This window comes from Lepus europaeus, chromosome 14 (assembly GCF_033115175.1).
Source record: "Lepus europaeus isolate LE1 chromosome 14, mLepTim1.pri, whole genome shotgun sequence".
Lineage (NCBI taxonomy): Eukaryota > Metazoa > Chordata > Mammalia > Lagomorpha > Leporidae > Lepus > Lepus europaeus.
This window is the reverse complement of record NC_084840.1, coordinates 17,129,507-17,149,332: the sequence shown is the minus strand read 5'-3', so window position 1 is coordinate 17,149,332 and position 19,826 is coordinate 17,129,507. Positions and strand designations below refer to the sequence as shown.

The window sequence follows — 19,826 nt, the reverse complement described above, 5'->3', positions numbered from 1 at the left end:
AAAATCAGAGTTACAGAAAGATAGGGAGACACACACACAGTGAGAGAGAGATCTTCCACCGGCAGGAGCTCCCCAGATGGCCGCAACGGCCAGGGCTGGCTGGGCCAGGCTGGAGCCAGGAGTCAGGAGCCAGGAGCCTCCTCCAGGTCTGCCATGTGGGTGGCAGGGGCTCAAGCACTTGCGCCATCTCCTGCTGCTTTTCCCAAGTCATTAGCAGGGAGCTGGATCGGAAGTGGAGCAGCCGGGACAGGAACCTGCACCCGGGATGCCGGCACCGTGGGCAGTGGCTTTACCTGCTACGCCACAGCGCAGGCCCTGTGATCTACTGTCCTCATCTCCGGAGCTGCCTGTGGACTGGCCTTCTACCCACAGAGCGATGTTGGCTGTTGGGCTTTTAGACACCAGACTCTCCCGGGCTTGTGAGGGCCCGGCTGCCCAGGACCAGGCCTGTTCCCCTCCTCGTGTGGAGCTGTTTCCAGCAGCCAGCCACAAGAAGAGCAGCCCCTGGGTTCCCAGGGAGGCAGAATGTGGGTGCACCTGGACTAGCGCCCTGCCCTTCCTCCTGGGGAGAGAGCATGCAGCTCGCGTCTGGCGTCTGCCTGGCCATCACTCATCCGACTCCCCCATCCTGCCAGCCACCATTATTCTCACTTCGCAGGTGAGGGATCCCAGGCAGTCTGCCCCAAGGCGCAGCACTCAGAAACTGCAGGATCAGAGCCCCCCACCCCTGTGGCCAGCAGGAAGGCTCCTGGAGCAGCGTGTGTCCAGTTCTGCTCAGCACTGTCAGACCAACAGCCCCAGACCAGCCCCGAAGGAAGCCGCGGCCAGGCTGCCGGGGTGCTGGGCAGCGGGGCCAGTTCCGGCTCCAACCCCCCACCCTCCCTCCATCTTTCCATCCTGGTGCCAGTGGCTGCGCCTCATTTCTCTGTTGCTTCTGCTGAGTTGCACTTCCCAGCCACCGGGAAGATAAGAGTCCCCACGCCCAGCCCACCCGAGGCAGCAGGGAGGCTGGCTCCTGGAGAGAAAGCCCCTGGCATAGCACCAGCCCAGATGGGCGCTTCCGGGAGCCAGGCGGGGCTGGTGGCTCCAAAAACCCCGTCCTGGTCATCTGTGCTGCTGGGTCCTGTCCCACCCTCCCATCGCCCCTCCAGCCCTAGGTCTGAGACCGCATACAAGGTTGCTTGGGACACCCTGATGGTTTTCAGAGCTGAACTTCGGCAACCTTCTCCTAGTGGGAGGGGCTGGCTTGAATCGGGGCTGGCTTTGTATGCAGCCGAGAGAGTGATTTCGTTGGGTGTCAGTGGGGTCGCCCGCATGAGCTCCGGACCCGGGGGCAGGGAGGGCGCGACCCGGCGCTCTAGACCAGAGATCATAGTACCTTCTCTAACTTTTCCGCTCGGCTTCCTGCTCTCAGGTTTCTCCCGGCTAAGTCGATTTCCAGGCAGGGAGCTCAGCCTGACCGCGATCCTCGGGTCCCGCCCCGTGCCCCACTCCCCGGCACCCCGGGCCGCCGCCACACGGAGAGGAGAGGCGGCCCAGCGCCGAGCTGGTCCGACTGGTTCTGGGCAGGAAGTCCCGCGCCCTGGCCCGGGGCTGCCGACCAGTCCTGCGCGGCCCGGGCGCCCGTCGGTCGGTCCCGCGGCCCGGGGGCGCCGGTCCCCCAGCGCTCGGGGCGGCGCGGAGGTCTGTGCAGCTTTGTCTGGGACGCCCACACCCCCGGCAGCTGCTCTCCGGCCGGCGAACGGGCGCGCGGCGGCGCGGGGCGCGCGGGTGAGATAAGCGGCCATGTGACCCCACCTGGGCGGGCGGGGAGGGGCGCAGGTGAGGCGCGGCCGCGGGTGCCCAGCACGGGGCACGGAGCACGGAGCACGGAGCACGGAGCACAGCGCGGCCAGCACGCCGGCGGCATGTCTGTGGGCAGGAAGAACTGGTCGGCGCTGTCCAGGTGAGCGTCCCTGCCGCCCCGAGGACCCCCTGGGTCAGATTTGGGGCCAAACCCGGGACCCCCAAGGTGACAGGCTCTGAAGCTTTCGTGCTTCTCCTGGGGCCTGCACAGCCCCTGGCTTGTGACCTGTGGAGAGAAGGGAGGTTTTTAGCGGGGAGGGGAGGCCTATCTTGGGCTTGCAGTCTCTGGAGCAGCCCCCGACTGCCTGCTGTCTCAGGTGGGGAGTGCTGGCGTGGGCCCTGGGAGGTATCCCCAGCCCCTGTGTGTGTGTGTGGGGGGGCAGAATAGGGGCCAGTGACTGTGATCAGAGGGCACAGACGCCCTCCCCCACACCCAGGGAGGTTTGCATTCTCAGCATGGCATTTTGGGGTGGCATCTGGGCTGGGGGCTTCCAGATGGCTCTGTCCCCCTCTGACTGCAATTCTCATTTGTGAAGGGGCCCCAAAGGGTCAGGGGACTAAACCTGTGGGGTCAGAGCCCCTGGGGACTGTGGTGGTGACCCCTGGGGACTTCCCTTAAACTGCCCCCACCTGTCAGCTCCTTGATCCTGGGGAACTAAGCCCTTCCTCCCACCCCCATGCTGAGCCCGAGGAAACCCAGGCCCGGGTGATAGCCCACAGCTGGAGTTCATTTCTTCAATTGCCCCGGCTCTTGCCCAGGAGGAATTGGTCTCATGGCTCTCCCAGGTGGGCCTTTGGGTCCTGCAACGTGAGGTCAGGGCTGCGTGTGCAGGTGCTGACCGGCACCCCGTGGCCGTGTGGGTACCATAGGCCTCTGGCATCAAGGGGTCGTTCACGCATTCCCCAGCGCCTTGGGCTCAACCATCCACAGGGGCTGTTGCCCGGCCTGGCCATCCTCAGTGCAGAGGGCCCATGGGGTCCAGGGAAGGGAAAAGGTAAGCCAGGCTGCACACGCCCCAGGGAAGGTCTGGGCCGAGGGTGGGGCTGGGGATCAAGACCTTGGACTCTGCATGGGGGTCAGTGTGCATGGGGTTGGCGTGGGTGTGCCGCTGCTGCCGGGTGTGGGCCTCTGTGCCGGTGTGTGTGTGTGTGTGTGGCCGTGGCCGTGTGTGTGGGCGAGCCTGTTTATGGGACGGCTGTGTGGGCAGTAACTTCTTGTGTGGCTGAGTTTGGAGCTGGGGAGTCCGAACACGTTCCATTTCCCTCTTTGTTTGGGGAGACCTCAGGAGTGTGCTGTGCGCTGGGTTAGAAATGCAAGCAAGACGTGACTTCCTTAGAAGCCTGCAGTAGGATGGGATATGTGATTTTGTGTCTGAGGGCGTGTCTGGATACGCACCGTGGGGATGGGCGTGTGTGTGGGCAGCCCGGGCACTGGCACTCCAAAAATGGGAGCGAGGTGTGCACTTAGCTTGTCCACTTGCTCATGCGGCTGCAGGGGTGGGGCCGAGTTCCCACGGGATGTCCAGGGTGAGTGCCAGGGACGCCCTGAGAAACCAGTCCTGCCACAGGAGCCCCTGGCCTGCCCTCCCTGCCCGGCCCCAGCCCTCAGAGCCCTGTGGGAAGACGCAGCTGCTGCCAGCAGTCACCCTGATGAGACACTGGGACGGAGGACCGCTCCTGCTCCCGCTCCCCGGGAGAACAAGCCTCAGCGGGCAGGCGGGCAGGGCCGTGAGTCACTGTCGGAGCCTCCAGGCTGGGGAGGACTGTGCTGAGGGTGTGACAGGTGTGTGGCTGCAGCCGGGGCCAGGCTATGGCTGCAGGAATCCAGCCGAGGGCCAGCCTGCAAGCTGTCCTTGGCATTCAGCGGGAATCGGGATGCTCCGTCCCTGGGGATGGTGGCGATGGTGAGCTGGCTGGCCTGGTGCCCTGTGCCGGGCCTGGCTGGGCTGGGCCTGCCTGCAGGAGGTGAGGGGTGGAAGGGGTGGATCTGAGAGTGCCTGGGGCTGAACAGCCAGTGGTTAATCATTTCCCTTGCCTGAGCCTTGAGCAGCCCTGCCACCTCCAAACCCTCCCCTGCCTTGCCCTGGCCACCTCTCCCTGTGCCAGCAAGGCCGGAAGGGACCTCAGTGACCACCCGCAGTAGCCCATCATTATGCCAGAGGGGAGCTGAAGCCTGCCCCCTTCAGGGGCTGGACACTGGGCCAAGGTCATTGCCAGACCCCTGCTCCCTCCTCTGTTCTCATTCTCCCTACTGCTGTCCCCCGGAGTTCATTATCCCCTTGCACCCCAGAGCTACACCAAATGCTTCTGGGGGCAGCCTCCATACCTTCTCCAGCTGCAGCCGCAGCCGCTGGGCCTGACCTGTGCATAAAGGCCCTCTACGGGGTTCAGTTTGGGAGAAAGGTTCTGCCGTGAAAAGCAGCATTGAACCAGCTCCTGTCAGCTGCAGCGCTGGCTAGCTGCGGGAGAGGTGGGAGTTAAGACTTCCAGAGTTAAGATACTCCGAAACAACAGGGCAGAGTTTTAGAAGAAAAAGAGGAGCCCATTCCCAGAGGGTCAGGATGGGGGGCGGGGAGCAACCCCATGTGGGGGCACAGCGAGGGATGTGTTGTGTCTTTAAAAGGGGGCCGGGGCTGGAGGCAAGGGTAGAGGGGAAGGGCTGTGGCATCAGCTGGCCAGGGTGGCTGGGGCCTCCAGCTCTGAGCGCCTGGCCTTGGGGCTCAGAGTTCACTGGGTTTCCCCAAACCTCTGCTCTCCCTGCGGCACCCTGAGCCCTGGCTTGTTCTAGGGCGGAGAATCCTGCAGCTTCTGGGTCCTCTGGCTTCCTGTTCCTCCCCGAGCATACTCACCAGGAGGTGGGGCATCGCTCTGGGTTGGGCCAGCCCCCCACCCTCACCCCCTTTGCTGGCATTTGGTCCTGTGGTTAAGTGCATGAGCTTTTGGGAGGCTGACCTAGGTTGGAATCTCAGTTCCTTTTTTTCTTTTAATTTTTTTTATTTTTAAGATTTATTTGAAAGTTACAGAGAGACAGTTTCCATCTGCTGGTTCACACCCGGGATAGCCACAATGGCCAGGGCAAAGCCAGGAGTTGGAGCTTCTTCCAGGTCTCCCACGTGGGTGGCAGGGGCTCAAACACTTGTGGTATGTTCCACTGCTTTCCCAGGCCATTAGCAGGGAGCTGGATTGGAAGTGGAGTAGCCGGGACTCGAATCGGCACCCATATGGGATGCAGGCACTGTAGGCGGCGACTCTACCTGCTTTGCCACAGCGCTGGCCCCTCAGTTCCTTCTTTTTATTAGCTGTGCTATCGTCAGAAAGTTATTAACCCTTGTGAGCCTGTTTCCTCATATGCACCATGGGACTAACATGGCCTTGCCTCACAGGGTCGCTATGCGTCAATGTCAAGGGCATTTGTGTAACTCTTAGAGCCTGGCACTTAACCATTTGCTTACTGTTGGGTTTTCCAAAGGCCACTGCACCTGCCAAGTCCCTCCTGAGGGACCTTTGCCCTTTCATGTCTATACATTTCCTCCTCTTCAGAGGCCAATAACGCTGATTATTGGAGATAAGGTTCCGCCCCCAGGGTGGGGTGGTGCTCGGGTGAGCCAGGGGTCTCCTGTCACCTGGGCCCCCTCCTCCAGCAGGGGCCTGAACCGGTCTGGGGAGTGAGTCACTCCTGAGGACCAGAGGCTCTGACTGATCACTCGCTGTGGTCGGGGTGGGGCTGACAAGAAAAATGGACCACTTTCCTGAGGCAAACCTGGTCGCTCAGCATCAAGGAATCCTGGAGCCCGTGGGTGTGGTCAGGGGAGAGGAGAAGTCCGCTCGGTGGGCCGCTTGCCCCTGCCTATGGCACCCTCAGCTGTGGGAGGCACCAGCTGTTCCCCAAAGTGTCCAGAGGAGGAGAGAGTCGAAGGCTCGGCCTCAGATGACGGCCGGCAGCAGGAGGCGGCAGTGAGGGACCACAGGGACCACCTGTCGGTGTGGAGCGAGGGGATGCGCGCATGCATCTACAAACACACGGAGCCCACGGGGTCAGGTGAGGCCGGGGCTCGTCGGGCCCCCTCCGTCTCCACTGAGGAGGAGGAGGGCTGGGACTGACGCGGGAGGGGCAGCTGCCCGGACCGTGGAACTGGGAGGACCTGGAAGTTTCCTTCCAAGCCAGCGCCTTTCCTGCGAGGTGGAGGCAGGGCTGCCCTCCCCAGGGCGGGCGCAGAGAGGGGCAGATTGCTCAGGGCGCTCCGCATCTGCTCCCTGCTCCCTGCTCCTCTCGGCTGAGGCAGAGGCATGGTGCTGGGGGAGGGGAAGGAGGAGGCCCTGTGTTCCTGTTGACACCTGCTGCGTGCCAGGTGCCACGCTGGGGCTAGAGACAAAAGATGCCCTGTCCCCAGGCGCTTCTCAAACTTGTTTCTTTTTTTCTCCCCAAACCTCTTTGCTCTTCTTCTTCTTCTTCTTTTTTTTTTTTTTTTTAAGAGCACAACTTAAAATCTGAGCCTTTGTGTGAGTTACACCTCAGTTTACAGAAAGTCTCCTTTGGGTCCACATCCTCCAGCCAGTGTCCCTAAAACCAGTGTCACTAAAACCGCTCAGAAGAGTTGATAATAGGGGCCGGCACCGCGGCGTAGTGGGTAAAGCTGCTACCTGCAGTGCCAGCATCCCATATGGGTGCCGGTTCAAGTCCCGGCTGCTCCACCTGTGAACCAGCTCTCTGTGATGGCCTGGGAAAGCAGCAGAGGATTCCCCAAGTCCTTGGACCCCTTGCTCCCACGTGGGAGATCTGGAAGAAGCTCCTGGCTCCTGGCTCCAGCCTGGCCATTTGGGGAGTGAATCACAGATGGAAGATCTCTCTCTCTCTCTCTCTCTCCTCTCTCTTCTCTCTCTTCTCTCCCTTCTCTCTCTTCTCTCTCTCTCTCTTTGTATCTGTCTTTCAAATAAATAAATAAATCTTAAAAATAGTTGGTGATAGTCCCAAGTTCCTCTCCCTCGCTCTTGCTCACCTTGCAGGGGACATCAAAAAGTGGGTGGAAATGGAATTAAAAGCCGCTATCTTGGTGCAGATTTGTTGAAATCTCTGCGTAGTTTTTTCAGGATGTGTTTTCTGTGAACTATTGGGTGTACTGATGGCAGCACTAGGAATTGCCCAAGTCAAAGATTAGGGATTTTCCTCAATCCTTCTCTTTCCCTTAAACCACAGCTCCCCTCGCCAACCGCATCTGTTCCTTAGTGAGCCCTGTGAACCCTAGCTCCACAGTGTGTCCCAGACCTGTGGCTTTTCTTAGTCCCCATCACCAGTGTGTCCCTGGGCGGTGGCAGGTGCCTCCTGGTGATGCCTCCCCCCCCCCCCCCCCGGCCTTGTCCTTCCAGCAGCCACAAAGATGAAACAGATCAGAGTCCCACTGGGTCACTCCATGCCTCATCTGGCCTGCGACCTGCAGCACACTTGGGAGGAAACCCTGGTTCTCTCCCTGGCCTTCAAGGCCCTCTGCCCAGCTCCCCTGCCCAGCTCCCCTGCCCCTGCACACACAGCTGCTCACACCAGAGCTCTGCTGCTCCGTGCCCTCCTCCTGTGCCAGCAGGTGCAGCTCCACCAGCTCCTTCTCAAGGCCTGGGTCTCAGCCTTCCCCACCCCGTCACCTTCTCTCTTCCCCCAAGTCCTCCTGACATTAAGTGCACATTGTTTTGCACATGGAATTTCTTTCTTTCTTTTTTTTAATACTTAATTATTTGAGAGGGGGTGGGAAATATCTTCTATTTGCTGATTCACACCCCAGATGGCCACAATGGCCAGGTCTGGACCAGGCTGAAGCCAGGAGCCAGGAGCTTCTTCTGGGTCTCCCACGTGGGTGCAGGGGCCCAAGCACTTGGACCATTTTCCACTGCTTCCCCAGGAGCATTAGCAGGGAGCTAGATCAGAAGTGGAGCAGCTGGGACTCGAACTGGCACCCTATGGGATGCTGACATTGCAGTCCGCAGCTTAACCCTCTAGGCCACAGCGCTGGCCCCCTGTTTGTGGGGTTTCTGCACAGTTCGTGGGGCTCTCCCACCCTGCAGGGGCTCTGTGAAGGGACGGGCCCTGTTGGTTTCACTCCCTGCTGTGCCTCAGTCCTGGATTCGTGCCTGGCACGTAGTAGGTGCTCAGAAAGTCTGTGCAGTGAGTGCTGGCTCCGTCACAGGGATGCTGGCCCTTGCAAAACAGCGGAGTCGTGGTGTGGGTCCTGATGGAGGCACGCTGCCCGAGGCAGCGAGACTGGAAACCAGGGGGTCTGCTGGCACCGCCGACCCTTCCCCGGGGTCTCCGCTTCAGGAGGTCATCAGTGTGGGTCACGTCCAACTTGGGGTCTGTGGTTTATCCTGGGGCAGCTGCGGACAGATACCCTTTTGGACACTAGACTGTAGGTCCCTCCAGAACAGAGATGCTGCCGTGCTGTCCTGAGACCTCCCCTGGCTCTCTGTGTGGTGCTGGCCTGTCACAGCCGCTCAGCGAGTTTTTGGAAGGGAGGGGTGGATAGGAAGGGATGATGGACTGGTGGGAGGTGGCAAAGGACACTGGGAATGGGAAGGCGACTGGGGAGTGGACGCTTGGTTGACAGGTGCCTGGGTGGATGATGTGCGATGGATGGATTGGTGGTGGTTGATTGAGAGTGCCTGGCTGGTACCATGAATGAAGGGTCTATTGGGGGGCAGGGATTGGAAGTGTGGTGTGCAGGCTGCCCTTGATCCCCGAGATGAGGCAAAATCGTTCTGAAATATGAGGGAGGCCCAGAGAGGTCCTGGAAAGGGGAGGGACGAGGACCCTGGGGTCTCTTCTGGGTGCGATTGGTCTTACTGGGTCTGCCCCTCCACAAAGCCAGGAGATTCCACGGGGACTTGAGTGGCTCCGAGAACGTTGCTCTGCCATTGTCACTGAGGGGTGCTGTCTCTGTGTCCCAGGACCTGAAAGAGGAAGGAACCTGTCAAGTTCGTGGGCTTCTCTCTGGCCCAGCCCTGCCTACCCTGGATGGGAGCCTGCAGCCCCCGAGTCAGCTCTTGCCTGGGGAGACTTTGCCCCCACGGACGCTTGGCAGTGTTGGGAAACATGTTTGGGTGTCTACTGAGGGAGGGAGGCAGAGGCCAGGGGCGTGGTGACGCCCGACAGGCCTGCCCTACCCCGGCAGTGCCCGGGAGGAGAGACCTGGCCTGAGAGACCCCTGCAGCATCTACGTAATAGACTCTCACTGCAGACTTCATGGACACACTGCCATGTCTTAGTCGTCTCCGTGGGAGAACAGAGGCCAGATCAGTGTTGTCATTGTACGCACTCCAGCATGATCGCTTTGAAGTGGAATTAGTATGTACAGTTCTTTGAAAAGCCACTTCTTTAAATTTATTTTTATTTGAAAGGTGGACAGAAACACAGATCTTGCATGTGCTGGTTCATTTCCCAAATGCTCCCAGGGGCTGGGGCCGGCCCCGAGTTCCTGGCCCATTACCTGCTGCCTCCCAGGGTGTGCAGGAAGCTGGACTGGAAGTGGAGGAGCCGGGGTGGGGGGGGCAGGCACACCCATCTTGGAGCTGGGCCCCCTACCCTCTGTGCCCAAGCCACGCCCCATGTGTACAGTTCTTACTAGTGCTTTTTTTTTTTTTTAAAGATGTGTTTATTTTATTTGAAGAGCAAAGTTCTGTATAGAAGGATCTTCCATCCACTGGTTCATTCCCCAGAGGGCTGCAGTGGCACTCGGGCCGTCCTCACTGCCTTCCCGGGCTTTGCGTCCAGGCCTGGGGAATCACGCGTGCTGCACCTGCAGCGGGATTCAGGCCAGACCCTGTGCAGTTCCAGGGCGGCCTGTAGGTGGCGCAGCCTTGGGGCCTTTTGTGACATCCCCTTGCTCCGGGTGTGGCTCGGGCAGGGCCCTTGACCTCTGGACTGTGCTGATCCTGCCTCTGTCCCCCAGCCTGGCCCGACAGCGGACTCTGGAAGATGAGGAGGAGCAGGAGCGTGAACGCAGGCGGCGCCACCGCAACCTGAGCTCTACCACGGAGGAGGAGTCCCCCAGGTTCACCCAGAACGGAGAGCAGCGGGCAGCCGAGAGGTGCGCAGGGCAGGGCCGGCGGCCTGGGAGGCACTTTGCTGCCCCAGACAAAGCACCCCTGTCCCACTGTCCAGGCGCTGGGGTCCAGGGAGTGAGCGCGGGCTGGGGGCTGGAGGAACACTCGGGGAGCCGTGGGTGGATGGAACATTCCTGATTCAGCCAGCACGGGGCAGCAGCCACAACAACAAGTTTATGAGTGGCTTTTATAGGGTTTTTCCCCACAATAGTGGCTGCTAGTCAGGTGGTCACCCAGCAGAAAGTGTATCAGCCCCCAGGACCTGCCTGGTAGTCATGGAAACACCGATACCAGGCTAGAACTTAGTGCGCGTCGTTCAGCCTGTCCACCCGGACTCTGGCTGTCCCGACACCAGAGTTCGTGGAGCAGGAGCTCACCGTGGAGCAAGAATAAATTTGAAATCCGCGCATAGTTTGTTTTCACAATCAGCATTCTCCCTGGCTTGTTTTGAAATCCCTTCGTGTGCATGGATTTCAAAAATGTCTTGGACCACAACAGACTCATCCTCTAGCTCCATTTCCTGCGACTTTTTGACGTGCCCACGTGCGGAGTGGGGGAAGCAGGGCAGGTTCTCCTCTGGGTTTCTCAGGCTGCCTCCCTCTAGTCCCGACACTCTGTGATGCGCTTCCAAGGGGCGGCACTGGGGCTGGTCTCCCCCCTAGACCTTGGGGTTAGGATGGAGAGGAAAGGCAGGATCGGCATTGACCGAGTGACACCCGTGTGCCAGGACCGTGCTGGGCACTCTCGGGTCACCTCCAACACACCCAATTTGCAGACTTGAAAACTGAGGCTTGGGCAGTAAAATAACTTGGCCCAAATCACGCAGAACAGTGTGGTGAGGAAGGAGCAGGATCTGTTTGCCAAATGGCAGAGGTGCAAGGTTTTGGACAATCCCCTCCGTGTTGCTCGTGCCCTGGACTGCACCAATGCCCGTGCTGCCGCCTGGTCCCGGCTGCACCTGCGTGAGTGACAGAAGTGTGGGAGGAGGCATCGGAAGCCTTGGGTGTACTCCCAGCCGTGTGACATGTGGCAAATCCCTGGCCATGTCTGCTCTTGAGTGAAGCTCTCTGGGGCGGGAACTGTGCGTATGTCCCCCGACCCCCAGTGCCCGGTGCAGTCCTGGCACACATAAAGCATAGAGTTATATATTGTTCAAATGACACCTTGGAATCCCAGTGTGTGAGTGACTATCTGAGGGGCGGTGGCAGGGGGAGCAAGGCTTGCCGTCCTCACCCCTGCTTGGTGGCCCAGCAGGTGCTCCGCCCGGGTCGGCTTCACCCAGGGTTCCTCCCCTGATTCTTTCTGTCCTCACTCAGGCTGCCGAGTGTGGAGGAAGCAGAGGCGCCCCCGCCGCCACCCCCAGCCCCCAAGGACGAGGACGAGGACGTGCAGGCCATCCTGAGGTCGCGGAAGGAGCGCAGGCAGAGGCAGAGGCAGCAGCCAGCGGAGGCTGCGCCCCAGGCCCCCGTCCAGGAGAGGCCGGAGGCCGAGGCAGGGAGGGACAGCGTGGACGCTGGGCGGGCCGCACAGCAGCCCCCGGTGCCCAGGAAGGAGCCGGAGCCCCCGCCTCGCCAGAGGCTGAGCCGGGAGCAGCGGGGGCTCTGGGCCCAGGGCGAGGAGGAGAGCTCGGCGGGGAAGAAGGAGGTTCTGGAAAAGACCCCTGCCTTGGAGAAGGCCCCTGTGCCGGAGGAGAAGACGTTAGCCCCGGAAAAGAGACTGGTCTCTGAGCAGAGCTCTGTCTCCGGGCAGCCGCCCGTGCCAGAGAAGAGCCCCCGGCCCGGGAAGAGCGCAGAGCCCCAGAAGAGGGGTGTCCAGGAGGTGCTCCTGGAAGAGAAGAGCGTCTCGGAGAAGGCCCCGGCCAGGCCAGCAGGCTCCGGCGGGAGGCGGGTGTTGGAGAGAGCCTCCATCTTTGAGAAGCCGCTGCTCTCCGACAAGTCCCCGGCCACAGAGGCGAAGCCAGCCCCCAAGAGGGCAGCAGCGTCGGAGCAGGGAGCCCCCGCGGGGAGCCCGGCCACTGCCAAGGCGCCCGTCCCTCCGCCCGGGGCTTCCCGCCTGCCACCCATCACCCTCCAGGTTGGCTGTGCTCCTGCCCCCCACCCCAGGCCTTCCCCTCGTCCATCCCACTGGTCCCCAGCTCCCTCCTGCCTCCTGCCCTCCCACCTTCAGGCTGGGCCTGGCTGTTCTTGTGCTCGCTGCCTCTGGCCACAGTCAGAACAGAGGATGCCAAAGCAGGGGCAGGTTGCTGGGGTAGGCACCTGCTGTGTGGCAGGGAGCACTTGGCACCCCATAATGCATCTTCACCCAGGACTGGGCTCCAGGACTCCAGCCGATCCTTCCAGAAGCTCCCCTGGTGGCCAAAGCTCTGTCTGGCAGCCCAGCTGCATGGGGCTGTGTCGTTCAGCCACCCCACAGTGGAGGCAGGCAGGGCAGGTGCAGGACTGTCTCCTGCCTTCCTCCTGCAGCTCCTGGGATGAACCAGGCCCGACAGCTTGGGCTTGGAGGCTGCCTGGAGCTGGCAGAGCCCTAGACCTGTCCTGGAAGGCCAGTTCTGGAGCTCTCATGCGACGCTCTGCCCTCCCCCCCCCCCCCCCCGCTCCATCCAGGTGAAGATCCCCAGCAGGGAGGAAGAAGCAGATGCATCCTCGCCATCCCAGCTCACCTACAGCAGCTCCCTCAAACGCTCCAGCCCCAGGACCATCTCCTTTCGGGTGAGTGCCTGGGGCCCCCCTGTCTCCAGTCCACTGGCAGGCAAGCCAAGGACACCAGCATCCACTGCAGCAGATAGAGTGGGGCTTGGGTTCCCATGGGAGCCCTGAAGGAAGCTGTATTGAATAACGGAGGGCAGCTTAGGGGCCCCTCCCGCCCTCCACCTCGCCCGGTGAGCCTACAGGAGCATGGGCAGCACCACCTAGTGGGGAAGGCCAGAACTGCAGGGCTGGGCTGGGTTGCGGACGCCCCTCTTCTGTCCTGGCCTGGCTGCCCGCCCAGGAGGGCAGTGGGCCGAGGGCGACGGGGCTCTCCTGTGCTCGCTACTCTGCCTCTGGGCAGGGCACAACTTAAATGGATTGGACAGTCTCGTGCCACCTTGTCCCTGTGTGTGGGCTTTGTTCCTCCCTTCCCTGGCTCATCCACCTGCAGGCTGATACCGTGGTAGCCTCTAACTCAAGCCAGCCCCTGGGGAGGAGGCTGGAAGCCTGGTGCTGACCAGGGCCCCACAGGGTTCTTGGGCAGTGGGGAGGCAAGTGGCTGAGGCTGCGGAACCTGGCCCAGACCGGTGGGGGGGTGGGCGGCATAGGTGTTTTCTGGGTAGGAAGGTGTGGCCATGCGTTTCTTTGGTGGTGGTGAGGGTCCTGGGAGAAGCATGGGGCCCAAGAGCTGAGCCCCTCACCTGAAGGGCTGCCCCTCCCTGGGACTCACACGCACCACCGTTTCCTTCTCTCTTCAGATGAGCCCCAGGAAGGACAACTCGGAAACAACCTTGACCCGCAGGTGGGAGTTTTGGCTGCTTCCTGTTTGGTCCTGCTCAGCCTGTCCTCCCTCCCTCCCTCCCCCCCCTTCCTCCCTCCCTCCCTCCCTCCCTCCCTCTCTCTCTCTCTCTCTCTCTTTCTCTCTTTCGTGTTTTAAGATTTATTTATCTGAAATAATTAGGGAGAGACAGAGAGATCTCTCATCCAATGGATCACTCCCCAAATAGCCAGAATGGCCAGGCCTGGGCCAGGATGAAGCCAGGAGCTTCTTCCTGGTCTCCCACTTGGGTGCAGAGGCCCAAGCACTTGGGTAGCTTTTCCCAGGCTGGGAGCAGGCAGCTGGATCATAAGTGGAGCAGCCAGGGCATGAACCGGTGCCCCTATGGGATGCTGGTGTCACAGGTGGTGGCTTTACCCGCCAGCCCCTCAGCCTGTATTTTCTGAGCAGTTGCCACCTGCCAGGCTGCCCCAGAGGACATGGGAGGGGAAGGCCCAGGCTGTCCTTGGCCAGGGCCTCAAATCTGGCGGGGGGTGGGGTGGGGACTGAGGCCGTGTGGGATGGAACAGGGAGGGAGGGACCAGGGAGAGCTGCTTTGCAAAGGCAGGGCTAGGTGGGGCTCCAAGGGGCGGGGAGGGCTCCCAGGAAGGAGCCAAGACCAGCGCAAGGCAGGCAGAGCCTCTGTGCCAGCAGCCTGGCCCGGTGGCCTTGGGAGCTGCGTGGTCCACAAGCACTCTCGGGCTTTGCCGGAGGCCTGAGCACTGGGCTGAAAATCGCAGAGTGGGGCCGACCCGTGGTTGTGCTTCTGAGTTGGGACTTTCACCCGCTCAGGCTGTGCCCCGCCGCCCTCTGCACAGGCTCTGGGGCCCGCCCTGCTGGGGGCTGGGGAGGCCAGGCCTAGGTAGACGCACTTGCTGCTCTCAAGCCATTCAGGGGAGACCTCGGTGTGGGGAGATGCGGGGAGCACACAGCAGTCACGGCCGGCCAGCCTGCGAGTTGGCACGGTTGACCTCCCCACGGGGGCTGCGTCCTGCGGCTGGGGCTGGAGGAATGGCATCTGAAATAGAGAGAACGGCATGTGAGACCCAGGGTGTCCAGCTGGCCCTACGTGGGCATGTGGCTTGCTGTGGGGGGAGGGGAGCTGTGGCTAGGGGTCCGAGCAAGAGCCGGCTGGTAGCAGGGCTGGGGAGCTGGAGGTGGCTGCAGTGTGGAGAGGGTGGAGAGGAGGGGACAGGTGCGGGGGACACTCTGGGGTGGAGGTGATGGCGTCGGAGGAGAAGGGCTCGGGCGGGGGGGGAGGGGCTTCTGGGCCTGGGCCTGTGGGGTTTTTCTCTGGAGGTGAGGAAAAGCCTGCAGTTGGCCTCTTTGCCTGGCCCACGCTAACGGCCTGCGCTGTGAGAGGGGCCGCGTCCCCTTTGGCCAAAGCGGTAGATGTGTTGGAGGTACCCCTCAGGCCCCGGGGGTGGCCTCACCCGCCATGCCTGTCCTGTCTTCCCATGCCCCAGTGCCAGCGTGAGGCTCCCGGCCAGCTCGGCCAGGCTGGGCGAGAAGCTGGAGAGATACCACACGGCCATACAGGTGAGGCCTCTTCCGGAGGGCGGGGGCTCCTGCCAGGTGTGGGGGCGTGGCTCAGCCCCGTGTCCTCTGCTCCAGAGATCCGAATCCGTCAGGTCTTCCGGCTCTTCCCGGGCTGAGGTCTTTGTGGCTCCTGCGGGTGTCGCCAGCAAGCGCCACCTCTTTGAGAAGGAACTGGTGGGCCAGAGCCGGCCAGAGCCGGCCTCCAGCAGGAAGGTGAGGGGCGCGTGGCGTGTGTGGGCGTGAGCCAGGAGCCTACCCCCGACCCAGCAGCTCTGAAAGCCCCTTGCTGCTGGGGGCCCCAAACCCTCTCTGTTTAGGAGAACTTGAGGCTCTCCGGGGTTGTGACGTCGAAGCTCAACCTGTGGATCAGCCGGACCCAGGAGTCTGGAGAGCAGGACCCCCAGGTACCTGGGGCCTCCCGGGGGCCTCTCGCTGTGGTATTCCAGATCAGGGGCTCCTGGGCCCGGAGCTGTGTGTCGTTCCGGCAGTGGGGACGGTGGGAGGGGAGGCAGAGGCCTGGGGGTCAGAAGGCAGCAGGGAGGGGGGGTGGGCCTGGCATCTTTGGCTGTCTGGAAGAGGGGCCCGTGCTGGGCGGCTCTGCCGCACTGAGTCCTCTGCCTGCCCTCGGACGCCCACTCAGGAGGTGCGCAGAGAGGTGGCAGCCACCAAGAGGACTCAGCGGGGAAAGAAGCCAGAGGCTTCCTTGGAGGCTGAGGTGAGCAGAATGGGAGACCCCCCTGCTCCCCATACACCTGCCCACGTGCGCACACGACCTGGCCTGCGATTCTACCGTCCTGGACCCCGAACGCCCTCTGCCCGCTCACTCAGGCTGCTGGGACCCCCACCCTCTCCATGGGAACACTGGGACCCTCACTGGCTTTGCTTCTCTCCCCATGTGCCCCGCCCCCCACCCCACAAAGCCCCACTGGCTTTGAGGTCCCAGATCCAGGGTGGGTGTGGGCTGCCTCCCTGTCGAGGCCCAGTGCCCTCCTGGCCCTGGGACCGGTTCCCTTGTCCTGATGGACCCTTGCCCCGCAGGTGTGACAGCTCTGTGAAGAAAGGCTGCCAGTCTACGTCTCAGGGCCCCCCCGTCCTGCAGGCCCCGCCTCCCACAGCTGCACCCCATTGCGCCCTGCCTTTGCTCCCTTCCTGCTTCTCGACCTGTTGGGACCCGCTTGGGCTACGAATGTCAGCGACCCTTCCCAGCCCGGCCCCCGGGGCGGGGAGCAGGTGTGCCCTGGCCCCCTTCCCGTGGCACTGCAGGTCCTGGGACCCAGCGCCAGCCCCGGGCACAGCACAGGGCTCCATCAGCAGCACTGTGGGGCCAGGGCGGGGCCTCGCTGCCCCTCCCACCTGCTCCCCGCGGGGCCTCCAGGTGCCCGGCTGAGGCATGGACCCACCCATCGCAGTCCCCGAGGGCTGCTCCCACCAGCTGGTGAGGGAGCTGCGTGTGCCTCGTCCCCAGGCCCACTTTCCCCCCAGGAGGCTTGTCCTCAGGAAGGAGCTGATAAACTCAGTCTCGGGTATAAGTGATTGTGATGCCTGTGAATCCCGTTGGGAGCCTTTGCTGCCTGGCGGGCTCACCAGGGTGCGGGAGGGGTGTTTTGGCTGGAGGTAGGGGGCTGGGTGTCACCTTTCCCCTAGTCCCCTTCTTCTCACATTAAGGGGGTGGGCCTGGCGCCCAGTGGTCCCAGCTTGGTGGCTGGGGACCCTGGGACTGCCACGTATGAGGAGACATCAAAAGACGTGTGGCGAATGGAATTAAAAGATGTTGATTTTGGTGCAAAGAGAGTTTGAATCCAGGCACAGGAGCCGTCTTCAAAAAGGCTCATAAAAAAGCGAATACATGGATTTCAAATCGCAAACCGTGAACATCTAAGTTCTGGGATCTGTGTACAAACGTGCAGCACGTCCCCTCGAGAGCACCAGCCCTGCCCCCATTCGGCCCCGGCCAGGTCCACCTCTTCCCAGCACCTGGGCCCAGCTGTGCTTCGAGAGCCTGGAGCCCGCAGAGAACCCAGGACACGCCCATTTGGTCTGGTGCATCAGCCAGAAGGTGCTCATTCAAAAGTACCTGTCTCCTTTCAGTCGTTAGAGCACGCTTTAGAAAAAAATTTAAATCTGAAAGGGGGAGAGGGAGCAATCCAGAGAGAGAGCTCGGTCTTCCATCTGCTGCCTCACTCCCCAGAAGCCTGCAACAAGCAGCCCTGGGCCAGGCGGAAGTCGGGTCTGAATCTCCCCTTGAGCTAGCACCTGCGCCTCCCAGGGTGCGCACGGGCAGGGGGCCGGAATTGGAAGCAGATCTGGACTTGAACCCAGGCACTCTGATGATGGGGTGCAGGCATCTCAGGCTGTGTCTTAACTGTAAAGAGCAGCTGCCCCCCTGAATGTTGCAGCCCCTCCCCCACTGCCTGATCTGCTGGGGGGTGGGAGTGGGTGCAGAGCTGCCCACTCCCCGTCGTGTGCCTGGGGGGAACCCAGGGCTTCTCAGAACATGACTCTCAAGGGCATTGCCAGGCCCCAGCTCCCCAAGCTGCTGGAGCAGAGACTGCCAGGCAGCCCCACCCCATCTGTGATGCTGGGTGGGGGCTCCTGCCTGGGGGCCAGGGGCCAGAAGACCCTCAGGGCCCACCTGTGGGGACTTCCAGCTCCCTGGGCTGGCCACCTACAGCCTGCATGTCTTAGTCCTGCACTGGGTAGGTAGCAGGCTTGGAGTCTGTCGGGCTCCCGTTATAGCTTCTCGGGGGAGGCTGCGCGTCCTGCCCGGAGACTCGAGCCTGCCCTGCTCCGGCCGGGAACTCGGAGTTGTGGCCCCGAGACAGCCCTGTCCCTGAGCCTCAGCATCCAGCAGTGAGCTCAGAGGACCTGTGAACACTCACACACTAAGCGAGTGACACTGTCCCCACGCTGACTTCTCTAAGGAATGCTCCCGGAAGATTCTGCAGGCTGTGCAGCCTGGCTCCCGGGGTGGGAGCCTGGGAGGACACAGGGGGGGCTGTGGCTGTGGCTGTCCCTGCAGCCACAGGCCTAGGGCCGAGGAGACCTCCATGTCTGCCCTCTGTTCCTGGAGTGCCATCACAGCAGGTGCTGGGGACAATGTCGGGCAACACCCCGCAGCCCGCCCCCAACCTTGCATTTGTGCATCTAACACAGGTGCCTGCCCCATCCCGTCAGGGAGGCAGCCGGCAGAGACAAAAGCACTCACACGATGACTTCAGCTGGTGATCGGTGCCCCAGGGTGCTGCCCGGGCAGCCAGGGGCCCTCTTGGGGAGGTGAGGTTTGCCTTCCAGGTCCAGGCCAGGTCTCCACCCTCGAGCCACCTTCTGTCAGCTGCCCCTGGCCTTGGGACCCGTCTTCCTGCGGGCTCTCAAACCTGCAGGCGCTGTGCCAGGCACATGCTTCGTCCCACGCTGCCTTTGTTTTCTGCTCTGTCCTTAGCCTTGGGAGGTGACCTAGCTGCTATTTGCAATGACATCGGCATCCAAAATGGGTTGGGAGCAGCCCTGCTACGCCCAGGGACTGCTGGCTGGTGGCTCCCTGTGACTGCCTCTCAGCCTTGGGACAATTCATGGGAGCCTCACGCTTGTGCCCATGGACACCAAAAATGTGCTGGCCTCCTCCCAGTGGGGGGCACTGTAAAGATCTAGACGCCCTTAGTCCCAAATTCCAGGCCGGGACACAAAGCAAGGTTGGATCCTTTTCCTGGTTCCCTCCCCACCATCCCTCCACGAGCCTGCACCCCCTGCCCCCGCCAGGCCCCTCTGCTTCCCAGGTGCTGGCTAGCAGCTGAGCCATTGGCAGCGTGGGGGCCCGCGGGACTGGGGATGAGCCTGGAGTGGGGGAACCGAAGCCATCGGGCTCAGCGGTGGCTGGGACCGGGGAGGGGACAGTGCAGCTGAGTGACGGGGCAGTCTGATGACAGCGTGGCGTGGAGCACACGGCAGGCCCGCGTGCGCAGGACTCTCCAAGGACGTTAGTGGTGGAGGTGGCAGGAATTTGAACACTGGGAAGGCTGGCGCATGGTCAGCCGGGGCCAGAGGATGGGAGGAACAGAGGGTGGATTACTAATAAGAGGCTGGGGTATACGGGGAGGGTCCTTGGCCCGGGGGGAGCTGAAACCGCCACGGAGACAGGGGGGCCCTGGGTGGGGGTCACTCAGGGGCTCCCACATGGACTTTCACATTTGCATCGTGTACCAAGCCCGTGAGGTGCCGGGCGCTGCCCTCGGGCTGGGGCCACACACAGCACAGACAACCAGACCCCGAGCTCCAGCCTCATGGTCCCTACGATCTCTTGGGGGTCTCTCCTGGAGAAGGCACGTCCACAGCCCTCACTGTCCCTGGCCACCCTGTGCCAGGAAGAACTGCCATTCCAGACGGCCACTCCCACCTCACTTCTGGCCTCCTAGGGCAGCGAGGAGGGCTGTCCCGTGGTTTGGCCAATGCAGAGCCCGCCACCCGCCGCCCGCCCCAGGCTGCTCGGCGCCTTAGCCGACCTGGAAGATGTCTCTGTCTCGCCATCATTCCGAGGGGAGCCACGGAGAAGCTCGAGCCCCCCGCCCCCCAGGGCCCTGCCCCCCCACCTGCCCCCAGCCCCCTCCCAGCCTGGGTGGCTGGCATCTGCTTTATCAGGACTCTCGAGAGGGACAGCTGGCTTCTGTCACAGGCCTGTTCCCTGCATATCTTGCCGGTTTTAAATAGCTTATCTGAGCAGCTGGGAGACCGCATGGGCTTATATGGCGCGGGGTACAATCTCCTTTAGCCCTGTCCCTGGCACCTGCCAAAATAGCAGACGACACCCCCACCCCCAGTGCCACCCCGGCCCCCCTCCCCGTACATTCCTCCCCCCCACA

The 19,826-nt window shown here is 62.2% G+C and overlaps 1 protein-coding gene across 1 annotated transcript; it reads left to right on the top strand.

Moving 5' to 3' along the window:
• Positions 1-1,882: 1,882 nt before the first annotated feature.
• LAD1 (ladinin 1) lies at positions 1,883-16,397 on the top strand. The gene is made up of 10 exons (XM_062211577.1): positions 1,883-1,945; positions 9,777-9,914; positions 11,247-12,003; positions 12,534-12,638; positions 13,376-13,419; positions 14,901-14,973; positions 15,049-15,186; positions 15,291-15,377; positions 15,614-15,688; positions 16,012-16,397. The coding sequence occupies exons 1-10, from the start codon at positions 1,908-1,910 to the stop codon at positions 16,015-16,017; spliced, it is 1,461 nt and encodes a 486-aa protein (XP_062067561.1). The 5' UTR covers positions 1,883-1,907; the 3' UTR covers positions 16,018-16,397.
• Positions 16,398-19,826: the final 3,429 nt, after the last annotated feature.